This window comes from Momordica charantia (assembly GCF_013281855.1).
Source record: "Momordica charantia cultivar OHB3-1 chromosome 11 unlocalized genomic scaffold, Mcharantia_2.0 BLBB01000011.1, whole genome shotgun sequence".
Classification (NCBI taxonomy): domain Eukaryota; kingdom Viridiplantae; phylum Streptophyta; class Magnoliopsida; order Cucurbitales; family Cucurbitaceae; genus Momordica; species Momordica charantia.
The window spans coordinates 1,995,469-2,017,705 of record NW_028275159.1 but is presented as its reverse complement, the minus strand read 5'-3'; the positions used below and the strand labels follow the sequence as shown (position 1 = coordinate 2,017,705).

Sequence of the window (22,237 nt, the reverse complement as noted above, 5' to 3'; positions counted from 1 at the left end):
ATTTTCCTTACTCTTCACTACACACCAGCACAGACGGTTGCGTCTGTCAAACTTTATTACCCTCTTTCCCGAAATACCCTTCTCCCCCCCTCCCCACGACAAAGTCACAACGGCTCCGCTTTCCCCACTATTACCATATTACCCCCCGAGAGCATAATACACGTAGATCAGACATCACAGGTCTTCTATCTATCTGTAATCTGTATTGTGGGGGGATCGTATCGCGAGATATCTCCCGAGAATATAGTGGGAACAGCACGTGCTGTGGAATCGAATCGCGTACGCTTACAAGTTACAGTTACACACACGGAGGAGTGGAGAGAGATGGGGTATTCTTATTTCTTCCCGTTTTACGCATTCAAGGTTAATGATGAAATGCCGCAAAGAGAGAAGCTTTGGCGTTTTGTTTCCGATTGGTGGCGTCGCGTGAGCAACTGAGCCAAGTGGCGGAAGGTGGGGGGTTATGCATTATGGTTATGGATGGGAGTAATTAAAACTGAAAGGGTGGGGAAAATGGTGGCTGGCTGGCGCCTAACTGATAGGGACGGGGGCGGAGGTGGTGGTGGTGGACGGCGGCGGGGGCGGTGGTGGTGGGGGGAAGGAAGTAAAAGCCAAGGGACGGAAAAAGGAGAGACCCCACTAAAAAATGAGACAGAGCCAGCTGGTGGTCTCCCACAGTCACATGGCGTTTGATTGTTTACAGCCAGGTGGACCCCACTCCCCCCGCTTTCCCCTCCTTAGTCCGTAGTTTCCCTTTCCTCAAGCGTATCCCCTTCTTGCTCCGCCCTTGACCGACGACTCCAGCCACCTCTCTAAAATGACTCTTTTGCCCCCTCTTGGAGTTGCATTTCTTCATCCATAATCCCAATATTAAAGAATAATAACAATTGTTCCATACCAACATCAACAATCAACATGGCCATTCCTGTCCAATTACATCCCAAACATTCCAAATTATAATATATTTATTTTTCCATTTGGATTTTTGATGCATAAAACGGGAGGTTGCTATTTTTTGTCCCATCCACATGACCCGGCCTTGGGGCAGCTCCCTAGCCAGCCTAGACTATAGAGAGACTAGATAACAAGGTTTGATTTTTTTGATGTTGAAAATATACGTTAGTGGTGGTTGGCAAATCGTTGGATCCCCAAGGCATTTCGAGAAAGAAGAAAGATAAGCAAGGCCCATCAAAAAAAAGTGTGAATGAGTAGACTTTTGTTTTTCTCCAAGCAACATCAAGATTCAAGGTTTACGTTTCAATCCCATCCCGTCGCCATTTCCCTTGCCTTGGCTTCTCATTCCATATGCGCGCTCACCGAAAGGGCTTGGATTCGGAATGTGGGCATTTTCTACCATATTTATTACTTTAAAGTAAGTTTCTTTTAAAGCTATATATGCTTCCAGCTATACCCCTCAATTCCTATACTTTTTTAGCACTTCCCAAAGCTTATTATATATTCTATTTTACAACTGTTAATTCAGTTCGCTCAATAGTGCGTTACTTATCCAACGAGAAACATATCATCTGATCACATGCATAACTCTTTTGATTTCAAATAAATCTGCCTAAATAATATCGTTTTAAAGCATTCAAAAGTAAAATCACATGCAAATTTGGCCCATCTGGCTCTGGTGGATGTGGGAGCGTGGACTAAAATGCCACACTGAGGCTGCAGTTTGCTCATTTTCTAAGATAAAGATAAGTTTCTTCCCTTTTTTTTTTTTTTTTTGAATTTTGAATTCTGTTTATGATTTTTGGTTGGGTGGGTTTGGTGGTATTATACAAAAAGTGGAAAAAAAAAACCTATTCCTATGTTATTCAGAGAAGATGTGGACTGCAAGTTAAGCAATCAGTTTTCAGACATCAAATCCTTGAGAGAGAGGAGGTTCTCCATCTCTTTTATTTGAGATGGAAGGAACAGGAAGAAGAGGCCACAGATGCAAAGATCCGATCTTATTTCTCCAAAATTTAAATATAATATAATAAAAATTAAAACAAGTTTCATTTTCTCAACCTAACTCTCTCCATTATGCATTCCATTTTATACTTTTTCTAATTAAATCCGACCGTTACCCAGTTTGCAGCTGAAGCAAACTTCAAAATCCAACCCATTTGCCCCACTTGAGTAAGCAATCAGGAATGCCTCTGTCTTGCCATTTAGTCAATTAATAATTCTTATTTTTGTTTACGTCTCAACCCACTTTCACCTTCCCTTTTTCTCCTTCTTCATAAATGACTAGAACTCAAATATTCACTTTTTAGTTTTTACCTTCCGCTTATCAAACACATATCTGCCTATCTCCACTAATAATAATTAATCATATTTAAATTGCTTAATTCATCTTGGATTGTCAATTAATCAACTTGTAAATGACCATAATATCCGTTTGGCATCATCCTAAAGCCCCTCCATCTCTGCAATGTTCTTTTAAGCATCGATTTAATGAAGCAAATAACGTTTTCTTTCGTCATATTAACTTTTTTTAGTACAATAAATAGACTAAATGAATCGACTTTATGCTAATTTCTGGTACCCCAACCCAAAGTTGTCATTAGACCACGAACCAGCCACATGACAAGGGTAGAGAGAGGTCAATTTTCTTCTGGGCTCACAGAGAGAGGTGGGGGGCTTTGGTTTCTTTATTCACATTCTCTCACAAACAAGACATCTTTTTTTTTTCCTCTGAAGATATAAAGGCTTTTGCATCACATGCTCCCGCCTCCTTTACATTACACCATTATTATTCTGAAATACTGTTTTATTTTTATGCAAGCTGATAGGCACTCCCTCCACGTCCACTCATCTTTGTGTCTCTCCCTGCTTTAATTATATGATTGTGGGAAGAAAGAAAAAAGAATCCCTTTTGAAGCAGAATAATGAGTTCCCATAATTCAACACTTAACATGACGAGGTCCAAAAGGCGGATGATCAGTTTCAAGATAGAGGCACTTAAGTAGGTTTTTATGGGATAAGATATGATTCTAATGGATTTTAATTGGATATATATGCATGATTATAATTAAGGCTGGCCCAGAGAGCACTTGGGGAGGGGACTCTCTTAATAGTTTTGAATTTCTATTCTCCATCATGATCTTGTCTTTGATATAAGAAAACCAACCTTGGGTTTGAGATTGATCAGGATGGGAGCTTTAAAGTAATTTTTGGGCATTTTGAGACAGGACATGTGCTAATAGTAACAGTGCAAGTGTTCCATCATATCATCACTTTTGCTTCAAGTTTTTGTGTTGTGGTTTGTGGGCTTTTATATTTCTGGAAACTGTGGATTGTACTCTATGATCTCTATTTTCATCTATTTTTTGGCCTAGTTTTTACCACCTGCATGCACTTTCACCCATGGAAAAAAGTTGAGGAACTCTTTATCTCACATGCTGCTTTGGCTCCCTTCCAGTGGAGTTCATGATTGAGTTGAGGAGATAAGGGGTGTCTGGTCACCAGTATCAAGATAAAATAGCTTTTTAAATTTTAAGGTTATATTTATATGATCTTTTGTATTTTTTTTATGAGTTTTTCCACTTTCAATTTCATGTTTAATTGACTGCTGTGACTATCTTCGTTAACTTAAACGTTCACACTCAACCAAACATCTAAACTTACTTGTAATCATGTAATTTGTTTAATAACAACATCAATGATATGTAAGCATTCAACCTATGAAGTTATAATAAGAATTTATTTAATATGAAGGTAAAAGTTTATAGATCCTCAACAAGGATTTGATAGAAACACCATCTTGGAAGTATAAAAATTATTAGAAATTTTTGAAATATAGGAACTAATTAATTGAGATGGCTCTAAAAGTTTAGATTGAACTTGTAATTTAAATTCTTGTTTTATTATTCTTAAAATTTAAACTTACTAATATCTAGATTTAGTAGAAAACCAAGTCATAAACAATATCAATCGGATTTCAATTTCAAGTCCTTTTTTTTTTTGGGTAGAATACAACATTACAAATTAAAAATGGAAAATAGAAATTCAAAATTTTCCACTTATAAAAACCATAATTACTAATGTCTTCTATTGAGATTATGATAGAGTTTATCAATTTCATGTTCTTAATTCCATATAATTACCAGATATAATTATTTCTGAAATTTTGAAAATGAGGAAAAATAAGTGAAATGAACACATTATGGTAACATAACACTTGATGGGGTTTTTTTTTTTTTTTTTTTTGAGAATTTCCCTTGATGGATTATATACCCATCATATGGAAAATTCATTGGGTTGCATAAGCATAGGGAGTCTATGACTGTTTAAATATGCAAGGGTCGCTAAAGTTGAGCTGCGGTTGAGAAGGGAAAAGCCCAAAATAAAGCAGCTGGATTAGGATCTAGAGTAAAGAAACCCAAATTAAATACCCAACATGACCAGGCCTGTAACAAAATAAAGCAAGAGTACTTGAGGAGAGAAAATCTTACAATTTTCATATATCTGTCATTATCTATTCAGAGATGAACTTTTTCTTTGATAGAATAGGTATGGTCGGAGATTCTTTGATAGAATAGGTATGGTCGGAGATTCGAACTCACGATCTTTTTAGTCAGATATTGAACCATGCTCATGTTGGTTTAGAGATAAACTGTCCATCTTAATATTTTTTATTTTAAAAATTGTAATTTATATATTAAATAATAGACTATCTTCTTTAAAAAAATTGAGTAAATTCAGACTTGCACGAACAAAAAAATGAAAACGTCTAATATATCTCTCGCGTTGATATACCATGGAAACGTATATGTCCTCGGTTATCCAACTAACATATTTATTACGTAACTCATTAATACATCGTGTTATCCATTTTTATTGTGAATTATATAATTGTGGAAGCGGAAGATCAAACCATCAATAATTGAAATAATAATAGTTGTTATTTGAAATGATGATTGGTATTTTGTTCATTGAATAATGTTCAATTTGATGTTACTATGTCAAATTAGTTAAATCATCGCTCACTAGTTAAAAACTGATGTAGTTAAAACCTTCTAAAAATTTAACAATTAAATACACGTGACACAATGACACAAAAACTTATGCAGTTAAAACCTTCTAAAAATTCAAGAACTAAATACATGTGACACAATCATCAATAAATTCTATGATTTAACCTTTTACTTAATTTTCGTTTTCTATATATTATATTATATATATTTTTTTTTATAATACTTCTCAATTAGTTAAAAATCTTTACGAAAAAAACAGTTAAAAAATTTCTCAAAGCCTAAATCGCTGGATTTAAAAGGTAAAAATTGCTTTATTATTCGAAGGAAAATATTTATCTCCTCGGCTGTAATCTTATTCTTGCTGCCACTACTCTGAATAAACAAAACGGCGACTAAACAAGCATATTTCAAAGTCGTTCTCTTTTGAGTTCTGAGGCTCATTTGGCCGATTTAAGCTCCGATATCAAGGCCATGAAATCCAAATGGGAAGACCCACCTTCTTCAACCGCCTTATTCGCCATTCTTTTCAGCTCCTTGGCTCGCCGTCTCATTTCCTCCGCCTCCCCCGAACCGCTCATGAACCGGCAAACCGCATTTTGAATTTTGTCCTTCGTAACCGTAGGAGTAGTTATGCTGAATCCTTCGTTCCAGTACTCCGACCCCACCTCAATCCCAGTTTTCAACACATCCACGATCAGCTTTTCGTTGTAGAAATGTTCTGCAAATAGCGGCCACGTAATCAGTGCCACGCCCGCGGTTACAGCCTCAAGAACAGAGCTCCATCCACAATGATTCATGAATCCGGCGACGGAGGGGTGATCCAAGATCAGCACCTGGGGTGCCCACCCCTTGATCAGGAACCCAACGTTTCGTTCCCTTATCCTCTCCTCAAACCCCTCCGGCAACCATTCTTCGCCTTTTGGAATATTTTCCGGCGGTCTGCAAACCCAGAGGAACAGCTTCCCGGAGGCTTCCAATGCCATGGCTATCTCCTTCAGCTGCTCCGCCGAGAATCTGACCATACTCCCAAAGCAAACATACAACACCGAATTGGGTTTCTGAGAATCAAGCCAGCTGAAGAAATCATATTGGTCTCTGTTAATGGTATTGTTCGATTCCCCGTTTCTAATTGATTTTCTACAGAACAGAGACATGGGTGCTACGGTCCAGAATTTCCCCCGTTTAACATTTTGGAAGTATTGAATATAAGCTGGCTCGAGATCTGAGAAGCTATTCATAATGGTTCCGTAGCTTCTAGTCTCTGCCTCTTCCATTTTCTCTTTTAGTAACGCGTACCCTGTTTTCGATTTCACCTCCCCTGCCAGCTGAGACCTCTTCATCTGAATCGGATCCGGGAGGCCGGGGACATCGAAGTTTTCGGCCTCGGACTCAACTTTGTCGTGAGGGGCGTATGTTTTGAGGCTGTGTAAGACGCAGCGAGGGAAGTAGCCGGTTGGATTGAAATGGACCCTCGGAATTCCGAGTTCCTCTGCCACATCCACCGTCCAGGGGAAGAACATGTCTGAGACGATGCAATCGGGGCGGTAATCGCGAAGCAATTGCTCCATGGGTTGGCGGAGAAGGCCAACAGCCATGAAAACTTTTCGATTCATTTCGGGGGAAGTGGTGGAGTTGAGATTTTCCACCCCTTCTGGAAGACCGACTTGTTTGCAGGGGAAATCGAGCTTGTGAACGACGATGTGGGAGCCGTGATCGATGTCAAGATTGACGGTGTTTTCGAACAAAAGGGCGTTGCGGTGGGTGGTGACGAGGTTGGCGATAACTCCGGCGTGGGCGGCGAATAGTCTGGCCGTATCGACCATCGGAAGAATATGGCTGGCAGTGTAAAAGGGGAAGAAAAAGATGCTGAAGTTTGGAGTTTCCATGGTGACGAGCAACTACTGCTAAGAATTTGGAAACTGGAGTTTTTGATTTTATAGTTTATCATCACTTTTGACGGTGGAAGTTGGAACCTGCTTTTCCTCCTCAACATCCAGAAACGTGAAAGGCGTGCGCCAAATTACAATGAGAGGTAGGTGGTCACGTGCTCCCCGCCCTCCATATTTTATTTTTATTATTTTTTTAATTTATGAAAACATAAATTATTAGATTTTTATTATTATTTGTAACAATATGGTTCATTGCCTTGCACAAGGTGTACATTAGTCGATGAGTTCGGTTTTCAGGACAAAACCGACTCGAAGAACTTTTAAGATTGCATCGATGAGTATTGGAGGCTGATAATGAGAAAAATAAAGCAAAGAAATCTGAAACGGCAGTGGAAGTAGAAAAATGGAGAAGATGTAAAGAAGGGAAGAAGAAAAAACGGAAGCGGAGAGGGAGAGGGTAGATCTTGAGAAATGGGAGATGAGAGAGGAGAGAGAAATAATTAAAAAATACAAAAAGTTCGGGTGGTTTAGAGAAAATCACGAGCGCTCCCGATGTTTCTCAAACCACCTTGGAAACCAGTTGAAATCATCGTCTCTTATTTCACGCTTCTTCCGTCTAGAAGTTACTGTATGTAAAGAATCTTTATTATTATAAAAAATAAGAAATATATCTATTTCATGTAGAGCCCACGTACATTTTCTCCCGTGATTATTTATTTTTTAATCTATTTACCTCTTCAATTGCTTCTCTGTTCTCAATTTTCATTTCTTTAATTTTCTCCCTTCAAACTTAAATTTTTCATTTTTCAATATTGGAACTTCATCAACCATTTAAATAATTTAAATGACTTTTCAATCTATTTTTAATTTTTATGATTCTTTATTATTTTTTTTTATCTATTCCATTTTAATCCTTTTATATATTTTTCATTTTTTCTTAAAGGCATAAAATGTTTTAATATATTCGTCTCACATAAGAAATAAATCTCAGTATGTTACGTTTAATTTTTTTTCCATTTTTGAAATTCATCATTTTTATGAATTTTATTATTGGATTAAAATACACTTGCTGATGAGTATCTTGATTTCCTATGCCTTGCTGATGAGTATCTTGACACCCCAAAGGGCAGCCTGGATTCGGATTGGGGGCATTTTCCACCATGTTTATTACTTTATAGTAATTAAGTTTCTTTAAAAGCTATATATGCTTCCAGTTCCAGCTATACCCCCTTAGTTCCTATACTTTTTTAGCACTTCCCAAAGCTTATTTATGTATGTATTCTATTTTACAATTGTTAATATAATTCTCAGTTTTCAGACATCAAATCCTTGAGAGAGAGAGAGAGAGAGAGAGAGAGAGAGAGAGAGAGAGAGAGGAGGTTCTCCATCTCTTTTATTTGAGATGGAAGGAACAGAAAGAACAGGCTACAGATGCAAAGATCTCATCTTACTTCTCCTAAATTTAAATATAGTAAAATACAAATTAAAACAAGTTTCATTTTCTCAACCTAACTCTCCATTATTCGTTCCATCTTATACTATAGAGTCGAATTCTGGAACCCTACTTTTCCTCCTCAACATCCAGAAACGTGATAGTCGTGCGCGAAATTGCAAGGAGAGGTAGCTGGTCATGTGCTCCCCGCTCTCCATACTTTATTTTTATTATTTCTTTAATTTATGAAAAATAAATAAATTATTACATTAAGTTTCTTTTGTAACTGGATTTTCTTTCTCCAATCAAAATCTATCAAACAGTTTTTCCTTTCTTTTTTCAAAACATCAAAATATGTTTGTGCAACAAAATTATTTAGGATCTAGTTCAGGTTGGTCAGCCATCGACAAAATCTTCAGGATCCTATCAATTGTCGATCCCACCTATCTGGACTTTAACTCATTTGTTGCACGAGCAAAAGAGATGAAATAGAAATAAATTAAAAAGAAAAAGACATGTTTTACATTTTTGTTTTAAAAATAAAGTTAGAATCAACAAATATCTAAAAAAGAAAAAAAAGTAGGTCGCTACATAAAGAGCTCATCTATGTTGCATTGGAATAGAATAAGTGAGCGGAAGAAATAAAAACATTATTCTTAAAATAGTTTGGGAATTATAAATTTTAGGAGTGAAATTATTCCATCAGAGATCAGAGTCCCACGAGTTGAAGCAATTAAAAATTGCATTATCTAATAAAGAAACGACAACTGAAATTAAGATCTGATATATGAGATCCGAATAGGACGTGTCTAAGTCAGAGGGGCATGGTGTTTCCCGTGGCCCAGGGTTTGAATTTTGAGGTCCGATATCAAGTCCATGAGATCCGAATGGGAGGACCCACCTTGTTCCACCGCCCTGTTCGCCATCCTTTTCAGTTCATTAGCTCGCCGCCTGATTTCCTCCGCCTCCACGGAGTCGCTCATCAACCGGCACACCGCATTCTGGATTTTGTGTCTTCTCACCGTAGGAGAAGTTATGTTGAAGCCTTCGTTCCAACACTCCGATCCCGCCGCAATCCCACACTTCAACACATCCACTATCAACTTTTCGTTGTAGAATTGTTCCGAAAACAGTGGCCACGTAATCAACGCCACGCCCGCGGTCATGGCTTCCATAAGGGAGTTACAACCACAATGAGTCATGAATCCCGCGACCGAAGGGTGGTCCAAGATCTGGACCTGCGGTGCCCACCCTTTAATCAGGAACCCCCTCCTCTGTTTCCTATTCCTCTCCTCAAACCCCTCCGGCAACCATTCTTCACCTGATTCTGAAATATTTTCCGGCGCTCTGCAAACCCATAGGAACGGCTTCCCGGAGCCTTCCAACGCCATCGCTATCTCCCTCAGCTGCTCCGCCGAGAACCTCACCATACCCCCAAAGCAGACATACAACACCGAGTTGGGTTTCTGAGAATCAAGCCAGCTGAACACATCCTTTTGGTCCCCGTTGATACTATTGTTTGTGGCAGTGCTTCTAATTGATTTTCTGCAGAACAGAGGCGTGGGTCCAATGCTCCAAAATTTCCCACCATGGACCTGTTTGAAGTGTTGAGCATAAGCTGGCTCCAGATCTAAGAAGTTGATCATAATGGTTCCGTAGCTTCTACTCTCCGCCTCTTCCATTTTCTCCCTTAGCAATGCGAACCCTGTTCTAGATTTCACCACCCCTTCCAGCTGAGACCTGTTGAGCTGAATTGGATGAGGGAGACCAGGGACAACAAAATTTTCAGTCTCGGAGTCGACCTTCTCGTGAGGAGCGTGAGTGATGAGGCTGTGTGTTACGCAGCGGGGGAAGAAAATCGATGGCATGAAATGAATCCTGGGAATCCCAAGATCCTGTGCCACATCCACCGTCCAGGGGAAGAACGTGTCGGCGACGATGCAATCGGGGCGGGAGTCGAGAAGCAATTGCTCCATGGGCTGCCGGAGAAGGGCGATGCCATCCATGAGTTTTCGGCGCATTTCGAGGGAAGTGGTGGAGTTGAAATTTTCGACCCCTTGTGGAAGACCGACTTGTGTGCAGGGGAAATGGAGGTTGTGAAGGATGATGTGGGAGCCGTTTTGGATGTCAAGATTGATGGCGTTTTCGAACAAAAGGGAGTTCCGGTGGGTGGTGACGATGTTGGCGATTACTCCGTCGTGGGCTGCCAATAGCCTGGCCGCATCCACCATCGGAAGAAGGTGGCTGGCCGTGTAGAAGGGAAAGAAAAAGACGTTCAGCTTTGGAGCTTCCATGGTGATGCGCAACCTCAACTACTGATCAAACGATTGGTTTTGTGTGCCCTAGGGTGATTAAATGTCAGAGTAATTGATTCGACTTTGCCCCATGCGTTTCACGTCTATTTTCTTTCCCCTCGGTAAAACACGCGGCGCAGGTAAAACTATTACTGCTTATAGATTGTTAACTTAAAACTTGAAAGTACTAGTTTTTATGTTTTTATTTTAAATTCTGTAAATTATAAATTTTTCCATTACCTTTCAACTGTGTTTAAGGTAATATGATGTTAAATAAACAGGTTATTTTTATTTTTTTTTCTTTTGTATTTAGCATTTGAGCTTTACAAATAGTCTAATAGGTTAAGAGTTATATTTAATATAAAAATTAAATGAACACGTATTAAATTTAAATTTAAAAATTTGAAGACCTTTTAATGTTTTTTTATTAAGTTTTAGAATTTATAATACATAATTTTAAAAATTTACGGATCAATTCATAATTTTAGAAATATATTATAAATTGTGAAATACTATTGGTGAATGAGAGTAGAATGAGTAACTTTGAAAAAAAAATTTAATTATAATTAATTTTTTAAAATATAAATCCAAGTGATATCTTAAAAAGTAATTTAAATTTAAGAATTAATTTAAAGTGATTTTAAACTTTCCTGTAATTAATTTTACAATTAATAAAAATTAAGTGATTTTGACACGAATGATTTTGACCATCAAACACTCTAAATCATCAACCATCTATAAGGATTCCCATGTGATATCTATTCACGAATTGAATTATAATCAAATTTCTTTGGACAAAACAAACAAATAAGAAAATAATTTTTAAAATAGTTGTTATTTTAAATTTCAAAATGGTTCAATTCACTCAACTTTAACATTATTTTCTAAATTTTAATCTTTTTACCTATATTCGTCTAATTTTGTTGGCTCTGTCTCAGATTTTAATAATCTCCATTTTTTTTATTTGTCTAAAATTTGTCTCGAGTCCTTTAAATTTTCTTTTTCTTAAATTTTTGTTTCTCTCTCACATTTCTCGCTCCCTAACTTTTTTTTTATACAACATATTGATTCTTGATTGGAGGCATATGTCAATGTTCACTTTGACCGCTCTCCCTAGTTATGGATCGTTCTCTTTAATTTTTTTAACATTGTCTCTAAAATACTTTTTTTTAGATCCCACCTGTTTTCTCTCTAAATTATTTTAGCTTGGTCTCTGATTTTTAAAATGATATAGACTAAATTGAGAAGATGTTCAAACATTTAAGAACTAATATATATTTAGCCCAATTTTTTTATTATTATTTTATTTTTTGATATTCGTGAGTGTCGAGACCAGTTTACGCGCTTAGCCTAATCCTTTTAAATGGAATGATATCTTACATATTGTGTTTGCTCGTCACACTTAAGTAAGCAGTTTCTAAACTATTTTTATCATCATCTCTCTTTCGTAATATTCTCTATTTTCTTTCTGATTTGGTAAAAATACCAAAAAAAATCATTGAGTTGTTAGAATTATACCCTTCAAATTTTAATTTTGATACATCACTCCATGGACTTACAAAAACAATAATATAACAATAATATGAAAACTTTGGTTCTCAAATTGAGTTGACATCTAAATTTAAGAAAACAAGTTACATAAAAAATTGGATTTTATTATAATGATCATGTAGTTTGAAGATTTGATTTTTACAATACTTTGAGATGATTTGTGTGTATTTTTCAATATTTAAGAGTTTTGTCCTTCAAGCTTTCACTTCTTGTGAAGTTAGTGGAGGTAAATAGACGTTGAAACTTGAGCTAAAAAACAAAAATAATAAACATAAACAGAGTATCTAGATCTAAGGAGTACTGTGTTCAAGTTGAAGCTTAGATAAATATGAAAAATATCACTAGAAAGTAATTTTGATAATAGCATAATGTAAAAGGGCACTGCCAAATTTTCTTCTAAAATTGCCTCAAAAGAAAGAAAAAAAAAATTTCTAAAATTAATCAACTGCAACATTGGCCCAACCGTACTTCAGTTTCTGGGCCGTTGGTTTATATACCATAATATTACGGGTAGGTCCAAGTTTACTGCTTTTTTTTTTTTTTAGCTAGTCAGACTCCGATGAGACAGTCACTTTTACGTTATTTTTATAATTAAATTTTCAAAAATAATATTTTAATTATGTATACAACGATTATGACAGCAACGACTGCATTGCAACCGCCTATATTAAATATAGTGTTGTAGTATTTTAAAATGTAATATATTCATTTTTTTTATAATAAGAAGAAAAAAATTTTCTTTTTTAAATTAAAAGTAGCATTTTAAGCTAACAATGTTGTCTTCTAGTTACTAGATAGATTGATTATATCTCACACCAGAATAAAGTTACATATTTACTCAAAAACAAAAAAGTTACATATAAATTGAATTTTTTTGAGTCGCATATAAATTGAAATTGACGATTAGAAAAATGATATTTTTTATACTGCCTATTAGGGGTATATATGAAATGTTATTTAATCAACAATTATTTTTTTAAATAAATAATTATAAGAAATAAATATACTTTAAAAATGCAGGTGATATCAAAACCAAAATCCCAAACCATGTCAGTTGAATAAATATAATTTAAACAAAATACTGGGTCATAAATAGAAAAACTATTAATTAGCGTGGACTACAATTTTAAATTTAAAAACGTAAACTTAAGCATCATAAAATAATGGAAAAAGTAAACAAATATATAGACAATCCTGTGGAGCAGATTAAAAAACAAATTCAATTGATTTGACTTTAAATAGATATAAAAAGGATTGACGAAGAATTTAGGTTTGGTTATGTTATTTAATGAATGAGGAAGTCACAAAGTAAAAGTAGAATAATTAAGAATGATTTAATATTTTGTTGGGTTATATAAAATTTGAAAATTAGAGCAGATGCATTGAATTTCCAAAACCACCCAATTTCATAAAACATGCAAGCATCAAACAAATTCTGCTCTTATTTTTATTTAAATTTTATCCACAACATGCATTTTTTTGTTTTTTTTTTTGTTCTGTTCTATTCAAAGGATTTTCTTGGTTAATTATACCTTTCTAATCTCCCCTCGCCTTAATTACTTTTTCTTTATTACTTGTATCTTTTATCCAGTCCTTTATAATAGGGTAAAGACATGCCTCTCGTGAAGGAGCACATGTTAGGGTACTAAGTGCAGGGATACAAGTAAAAATTGACCAAATCGATTAAATCGATAAAGCCAACCGAAATCGATTATTAGTTTGATTTTGAAAATTTTATTACTCGATAATAGCCGGTCGGTTTCGATTTCGGCCACAAAATCCAAGTATACATACATACATATTCCATCTTTATTTTCTTCCATCAAACTTACGATTACGCTGGGACTAAATGATGCAAGGTAATCAAATCAAGTTTTCGCTCGATTTATCACTTTGTTTCTCGGATGGTAGATAGAATATTGACTCTTTCTTTTTTCTTTTTGTAATGCAGCCTCCATCAGTATAATATACTAGGTATATATTACTAAGTAGATATTAAATGACTTTACATTAATATAATAATTCGTCGAAACTCGTTTCGACCCGTGTCTTGAACTTAAAATGCACCATCTTTAGTCTTTTTTTAATTTAAATGGGCCACAAACCAGAAGATTTCGTCCAAATAGTTTGGGGCCTGCATTTTTTTTTTTTTTGAGTTAAATGAGTCTCAAACCAGTAAATATTTCGTCCAAATGGGGACGGTGTGTTGCACCTAAAAAGTGCTATCTGAAGAGAGGGAAGATTTGGGGAGGATTTGCCGAAAATCTCCCACTATTTTCTTTTTCTTTTTTAAATGATAATAACCCCATCCTTTATAATCCTCACGTTTTCAATTTTTTTGAAAAAAATTTTAACTCTCAAAATCTACCAAGAAGATGAGGGAGAGACTTTGGAGGGAGAAGGCAAGCAGACTTGGATTAAAAAAAACTACATATCACATATGCAATATTTTACACTAATTTGATTTAGTTTAACTCAACAATCTTGCTAATTTATTAGAAACCTAAAATTAAAAATTCTCAATCATGGTATCTATATTCAAATATTTATGTAACAATGAATACACAAAATTAAGTAAAAATTTGTTGGCAAACATAGCTCATATGATTGATATATATCTTCAATCAACAAGGTTGAATTCGAGTTCCTGCCATGCTAGCTGTACTGAAAAAATAAATAAATATTCAGACCATTTCAGTGATTTTCATTGCTATAAAATTGGATCCCATAGAAGGCGGCAGTAGGACGATCAAAAGCCCAACTCGGCGGAGATGTAGAGATGAATAATTAAAAGAATGAAAATTCAATACATTGATTTCCTCAACTACATTTTCAGTGCTTTTCTTGTGGCCTTGGATAATTCAATCTCAGTTTTACTGGTATTCTATCAACACTCACCGTCTCCGGGATTGGCTGAGAGAAACAAAAAATAAAGAAACCCAGAAGAAATTGGCAATTTCGCACTGTTTACATTTTACTTGCCTTTTGTTGCGAATCTTCAACGACAATTTCAAAAAGTTCAATTTCATAGGACGACTCATCGTCGCCGTCCATGTCTCGATTGTCAACAACAAGATTGTTGTTGGGTCTAGGAGTGGTCCGATTAGACCATTGGGAATCGATCATTCCCATGGAGAACAGCTCTCTGCTATCTTCGTAGCCATTTCCATGGGAACCACCGGCGGCATTTACGAGAGGGCTCACAAAGCAAGGATTTGGGGTTCTTTGGGCCGGCATGTACTTGAACACGCTTTGCCCCAAATTTACCAGAACCGTAACGTCGGCGTTGGCCGCCAGTGTTGGATACAGTGGGCTTCCGAATTCCTCTGACTTGCCATGGATCACGTGCACCACTTCAGAATCCACCGTGAAGAACACCTTCTTCTGTTTCGGATCGAACCCACATCCGATCACCTTCTCGGATCTTCCCCAGTCTTCTTTCTCAGATTCAAACACTAATTTGATTCCTGAACAAACAAACAACCAACCACATAATTAGAAACACAGAACAGAACAGAACTGTCCTAATTTGGGAGTACTAAGCCACACCACAGCTTGCCTAATAATGACCAAAGAAAACACTTAATTTGGGGAAGGTTTGTATTAAACAAAGAAATTGGTCGGATTCTTTAGGATATGTTATTATTATTGGTATTAAACAAATGGATCTTATTATATATTTATGTCAAAGCAGAGTGTCCGGAAATGTATGGATTAAAAGTGTTCTTTTGATTTCCCTTTTCGAGAAGAGAAAAAGGGCGGGTTTGATTTGTATTTGGAAATTGAAATTCGACGCGAGAAAGTAGGGTAATTGTTTTTTTACCATCGAGATAGACTGAGCCATTGGAGTTGAATCCAATGCTACCGGGATAGCTGCCGGGAAGTTTGGATGGGGCAGAGCCGCCGGAACTGAGTCCAATGGATAAAATTACATCTTCAACGGATTCCTCTTCCTCGCCTTTTCCATTGAGCTTGGTTTCCTCAACGTTGCTTACTTTGTTGTTAGGTGTAAAATAGGCCAGAGACTCGGAGCTAGTCTTGGAGATGTGATTCTCGGGTATCAGTTTAAGTCTCTCGCCTTCTTTCGCCGTTCCGGTGGGTTCATTGTCATCCCCGGAGATATGCAAAATCGTGATCTCGAAATACGCTTCTTGCGGGAAAGATGCCAGGGGAGGTCCCGGTAATGGCAGAGCAGTTCTGATTACAGAGGAAGCAGGGGTAGAAGGAGAGATTGCGTTGTTAATCGTATTGTTAAACCCAGAATTAAGCCTAATCTTCTGCATAAAATCCGCCGATCCCTGACTCACTTCCCAGCTAATCTCTGCCGCGATCTCCTTCTCGACTTCGCCGGCCGAACACAAACCCAGCAATCGGGATCTCGAGGACGGAGACGATGACATATATCCCGTAAAAGCGAATTGAGTCCAACCATTTTCCACCGCGTCGTTTACCAGCGAAGGGTTGTCGTCCCAACTGAACAGAGGTTTTTGAGAAACCCCACGAGGGTAAACAAAATTACTGAGTCGTTTTTTGCCGTCAGATTCTGTTTGGCGATGAAGCTTCGCGGTCGCAAAACCAGATTGTTGTGAATTCTCAACACTCTGTATTGTCTCGACGGTTTCTGCAACAACAAGGCGCCGCCGCCGCCGCCGCCTCCAGAAGTGCAAACTAGTCAGCAAGAACGTAACAACTCCGACGGACACGGCTGCTGCCGCAACAACTGCGGATTCGCCCATCTGAAGCCTTCAAAATTTCTGCTTCTTCTTTCCCCTGTTGATGATTTTACGTTGAATAGAGGAATCTTTCGCGGAGAAGTTAAGTTAAGGAGGAAATGGCGCAGGCGGAGGAAGTTAATATAAGAAACAAAACAATCGGGGCGGCACAAAATTGGGGCATGCGTGGACTGAAGACTTTTTCCAAGAAGGAAGAAGCAGCAGCAGCAGCAATAGAGCCTTCCATGGACTAGACAGAACTGCGTTTTAATTTAATAAGAATTAGCCGACAGACTTTTCTGGTAGAAAATGGAATGTGCTGATTCATCTTGTTTTGGAAGGGAGGAGAGAGATGCCTGGATAGTGTTTCATTACTTGGAATAAGCACCTTGAGAAAGTAAACCAACAATGGCTTTTTTTTCTTCTCTCTCTCTTTTCTTTTTTTGATTATTTGGGTTTCTGAGGACAAATGGTGGGATTTTGGGTCACTCCGCCGTACACGGAGACTGTAACCAACAAACCCAAACTCAAACACAAACACAAATACAAACACAAACACAAACACCACAGATATCTGTACCTGTCACCTAAGTAAGAACAACATCTTTGGTTGATATAAACCAAAATCTATTGTTTTGACACAGTAATTTGAATTATTAATGTAAAATGGCACTGAGGGATTAAGAACAGAGATGGAGAATCTTCAAGTCTCTCACGCAACATAGTGTTATTAAGAAAATGACTCCGCAAAAGGCTAAGCTGAAAATCCACTTTGTGATGGAGACAGATGGGAGGAAAATGATAGTGACTTCCATTCTGTATGGCCTTCGTATAAAAGTGGCAAAAGAGTATTATAATTTGGCGCATTATCATCATTTCATCACTGATTTTTCTATTTCTCATTTGTTTAATGGAGATAGAAAAGCCCAATTATAAAATTTATTTTTGGTCGGCAATGACTCTTAATCCTTTTTTATCTATAAATAATTAGTGGAGATCTTTTAACTTCGATGGGACGCTAAAACCAACACACTTGCCACCCACTTCTCATCCTCTCCCTCTGCCTCTCTCTATTCAGTAATCCAAAATGCTTACACAACTCCAAATTTCTACATAACTTTGTGTTTGAGAAGATAGAAATATGTGGAAGGAAGAAGTAATTAATGTTCTTTTTGCTATGATTGTGGGGGTGCCTCTATAATTTCATATGGGCAGGGCAGCTCCATTATTAATGATAATATCAACACTGTGCACAGTTAATATTTGGCTTTCCAAGATGGCAATGGTAGTAAGCAGAATTATTGTTTTGTGTTAATAATATGCCATCATAATCGAAGAGAGGCCTTCTTCTTTGAGAATGTGGAACCATTATTTTTTATCCCATCACACTCTCTACTGATCCTCTACATTTATTCAACTTATATATAACTGATCTAGCTAGTTTTGTTCTTTTCCTGATGAAATCCCTGAACTTCCCTCTCAATGCAAACCAAACAAACTCTCTCTCTAAAACTTTATTGTCCATCCGGTTCAAAATGGCAGTGGCCTTTTTGAAAAAGAGACAGTAAAAAAGTGAAAGCAAACATTTTGGAGGATCATGAGGCTGCAAATGGCAAAGGCTTAGCTTTTTCATTACAGAAGAATGGAATTGACTGTACTGAATTAGGAGGCAAAACCATGCAAGAGCGAGCCAGTCAAATTTCAACTGTCTGTCTTCCAGCAGACAGATTCAGGTGAAGCAATGATTGGGAGCTGAAGCCTCAATATATCCCATCAGCTGCCATAATTCTCAGACCTCTATGTTCTGTTAACCATGAAGTTAAGGAACCGTAAATGTCAGAATTTTCATGCGACACAAAAGAAAAAACATCGAACTCTCCCATGTCTGATGTTTTTTGTTATATCACGAGTTGAATTGGCGTAGGAGTCAGCAATAAAATCTCCCAACTTTTTTTTTCTTAAATCAACGTTTTGAATTAGCAGCTTTGTTTTAGTATTTTGAAATCGGGAAAAAGCTTTAAAATTTATGAGATGGGCTGCACGTTGTGTTCCCGACACCAATCTTTCTCCTTCCATGGGTGATTCGCTGCATATATCTTGCCGCCATACATATCCTCATCCTGCTTTCGCATAATATCTTTTAGGAACCTCAATCTTCTTCCTTAGCTGGCCTCGCCACCTCCTTTGCTTTTCTAACCAATTATTTCCTTTGTCAAATGGGACAACCTTTGCTTACTATTTTATTAATAATTCAACAAACACATATAATTCACCACATTTTTTCTCTCAATATCACGACATTCTGTGCTTCCCTTTAATATATACAGTTGTACCCCACCTAACCAGTTATTCCTTTTAATTGGGGGATTTAAGACACGTGTTGCTTTTACATGACTGGGCCCGAACTGGATTTTCCGCGATCTTGGGCCGGAATAATTAGACTAGGGCCCAAAGAGCTATTGTGGCTTATGGATCCAAATACCTGAGTTAGAGCCCAAAGAAGACTCGCGGAAGAACACGGGTTGCCCCAGACTGAGACTCGGTCTCCTGCGTTGTGGATAAGCTAAGCAATGAATAACACGAATTCCGTCTGTAATCCTATGGACGCTCTGCCATTATTGCCTTACTCGCATCTTCTTTTTTCGAATAACTCCATCGATTTCAGGCACAGGGTTTCCATTGCAGTAAAACCGGCTTTTCCGGCCACCGGTTCGTGTAGATGGCGAATCCGAGCCACCGCCGCGAACGGAGTTTCATCGGCGTCGACATCCGAGATCGACATGGTGAGGAACAGAGAGGGCGTTTTTACAGCCAAACATAGCAAGGTCGTCGTGCTTTGGGACCTCGACAACAAGCCCCCTCGTGGCCCGCCGTACGAGGCGGCTATGGCGCTGAAACGAGTGGCGCAACGCTTCGGGCACGTGGTCGACATGTCGGCTTACGCCAATCGCCACGCCTTCATCCATTTGCCGCAATGGGTTGTCGAGGAACGCCGCGAGCGACGCCAATTGGATATCCTTGAACGCAAAGGGTTGATCTCGCCGTCCGAGTCGTACGTCTGTGGGGTTTGTGGCCGTAAGTGCAAAACCAATCTAGACCTCAAGAAGCACTTCAAGCAACTCCACGAACGCGAGCGCCAGAAGAAATTGAACAGAATGAGATCTCTGAAGGGCAAAAAGCGTCAGCGTTACAAGGAAAGGTTCATATCCGGAAACGAAAAGTACAATGAAGCGGCGAGGTCTCTAATTACTCCGAAAGTTGGGTATGGGTTGGCCTCGGAATTGAGACGTGCTGGGGTTTTTGTGAAGACGGTGGAGGATAAGCCGCAGGCGGCGGATTGGGCTTTGAAGAGACAGATGCAGCACTCGATGAGTCGGGGTATTGATTGGATGTTTCTCGTTTCGGATGATTCGGATTTTTCAGAGATGTTAAGGAAGGCTAAGGATGCTAATTTGGGGACTGTGGTGGTCGGGGATCGAGATAGGGCGTTGGGTAGGCACGCTGATTTATGGGTTCCATGGATAAGCGTGGAAAGTGGGAATGTTACAGAGGAGGATCTGGTGCCCAAGAGATGGAGGACGAGTAGAAGCGAGGAGGGTTTGGATGAAGACGATGGTTTTTCAGTTTCTCGTTTTTATGGAGACATTGAAGCTGGTAGCGATTTGGAAAGTGTAGTGGAAGAGCTTGCTTCCTCAAGTACAGGGTTCAATGGCTTTAGAATTTCTGCATTTTCTGAAGGGGAAGATGAGGCAGAAGAAGATGAATGGGCTGAAGAGGATGTGGCACCTGACTATCTGCTAGAGATGAGTGACGAGGAAGATGGGTATTTCTGATATGTCCGCATGATGCTCATACATTTGTATACTGGACAACTTTACTAAAATTCATTCATTGTGGAGGATGTTTCTGTAATGAATGAAGTGGACGATGTCTTGATTGCTCGCCTAAGGCATGTGTGACATTGACATTTCCAAAGGTGTATCTGTTCATTATCCGACACCAATATCAGGTCTGGCTACTGGGCTTGCACATTTGAAGGTTCAGATTTTCCATTCATTTACCATTTTTCCAGTATGTGTCTTATGTAAATCAATGGACATGCTCTCTTTGTCCATGATGATTTGATATTTGATATAAAAGTCATATGCTCCCTATTGAACTGGGGCCACTCCCATATCTTACAAATTTAGCTTCCTATTGAAGACTTGGTTTTTTATTTGGCATTTGCGGTGCGGTACTTTCACATTGGACCTAATCGGCTTTTTGACTGGAAGAGTTGCTCTTTCAATTTCTCAAGACTTGATAAGGATTAAGGCAGATACAGATGTATTAAGTAAGGCAGCAGTCGCCATTTGACATGAAAAAGAAAGGATCCTTTTGTGGTGAAACCCTTTGGATGCATTGATTGATCTTTGCTGGTTGGGCAGTGCATTTGTCAAACATTGGCATCCACATATTTGGCATTTACAATGGAAACAGAAGAGAACAGCACAGAACCATTGCTTATAGCACAAGAATTGTTTAGTTATGTTAATGAAGTGAAGAAATCCAAGCACTACCTCCCAATATTTGTCATTGAGCCAACGAGAGACACGAGAGTGAATCTGGGAGAGCAAATTGATTTGTCCACACTCTTGAGAAGAAGAATAGGAATTGGAATAGTATCTGGCATGTGGGTTGTGTATTTGGTTTGGAATATGAGGAGGAGTTGGGACTGGGAGCAGTGATAGTTATCCTAAGAGCACTAAAAATTCAAAGGGAGATTGAGAGAAGAAAAGAAGAGGGTATGGTGTGGTGGGTCCAAAAAGACTGCCTTCTGGGGAGGGTGTGGAGTGGATTGGATGAGGAGTGGAAAGTGGGTGTCGGCATCAAGGATGGGAATAGAGAAGGCAAACAAAGTCTTACATTGATTAGGAAATAGAGTGATTCATGATACATAGACGAAAACAATTATCTCTACTAGTATGAGGTCTTTTGGGTGAAGATTCTACTTAAAGTGCAATATCATATTATTGTGGAGATATTTCGAAATACGAGGGTCCCATTGTCCGGAAGGTGAGTTATACGAGTGAGTGAGGGTGTGTTCCAAGTTGTAATATTGGAAGGATTTGGTTGGAAGTCAGCGTCATCCATGTCAGGTAAAGCAGGCCTAATTGCCCTCCTGCTCCATCTTTCTGGTTCCGGTGCCGTCGCATCTCTCCCATTATTTTACTCCTTTTTCCCATTATCTCTATTCTTTCCAAATATGGCTTCTTTGGCTTAAAATTTTGAAGGGATAATTTTAAGAAAGTGATGGAGTGGATTTAGATGGACTATATCATAGATATCTGGAAAATTCATCTCAAACAGTAGAGAAACACTTCCTGTTGAAGAATATGTGAAAATTTCTAAT

The 22,237-nt window shown here is 38.0% G+C and overlaps 4 protein-coding genes and 1 long non-coding RNA gene across 5 annotated transcripts; 2 read left to right on the top strand and 3 right to left on the bottom strand.

Annotated features, from left to right (window-relative positions):
* The first annotated feature begins 175 nt into the window (after positions 1–175).
* On the top strand, positions 176–3,219 carry LOC148208008 (uncharacterized). The gene is made up of 2 exons (XR_015788813.1): positions 176–1,372; positions 2,777–3,219. It is a non-coding gene; the product is annotated as an uncharacterized LOC148208008 (long non-coding RNA).
* A 2,039-nt stretch (positions 3,220–5,258) lies between these two features.
* Positions 5,259–6,982, bottom strand: LOC111012704 (putative UDP-glucosyl transferase 73B6). The gene has a single exon (XM_022286953.2). The coding sequence runs from the start codon at positions 6,851–6,853 to the stop codon at positions 5,405–5,407; it is 1,449 nt and encodes a 482-aa protein (XP_022142645.1). The 5' UTR covers positions 6,854–6,982; the 3' UTR covers positions 5,259–5,404.
* Positions 6,983–8,917: 1,935 nt separating this feature from the next.
* LOC111012711 (UDP-glucosyl transferase 73CC6) lies at positions 8,918–10,789 on the bottom strand. Its single transcript, XM_022286965.2, has one exon. The coding sequence runs from the start codon at positions 10,580–10,582 to the stop codon at positions 9,098–9,100; it is 1,485 nt and encodes a 494-aa protein (XP_022142657.2). The 5' UTR covers positions 10,583–10,789; the 3' UTR covers positions 8,918–9,097.
* Positions 10,790–14,806: 4,017 nt separating this feature from the next.
* Positions 14,807–17,455, bottom strand: LOC111020011 (uncharacterized). Its single transcript, XM_022296587.2, has 2 exons — positions 15,957–17,455; positions 14,807–15,600 (listed from the first exon to the last, which is right to left on the bottom strand). Exons 1-2 carry the CDS (start codon positions 16,867–16,869, stop codon positions 15,101–15,103), a joined length of 1,413 nt encoding a protein of 470 aa, XP_022152279.1. The 5' UTR covers positions 16,870–17,455; the 3' UTR covers positions 14,807–15,100.
* A 1,888-nt stretch (positions 17,456–19,343) lies between these two features.
* On the top strand, positions 19,344–21,013 carry LOC111014879 (C2H2-like zinc finger protein). Its single transcript, XM_088120104.1, has one exon. It carries the CDS (start codon positions 19,416–19,418, stop codon positions 20,676–20,678), a length of 1,263 nt encoding a protein of 420 aa, XP_087976230.1. The 5' UTR covers positions 19,344–19,415; the 3' UTR covers positions 20,679–21,013.
* Positions 21,014–22,237: the final 1,224 nt, after the last annotated feature.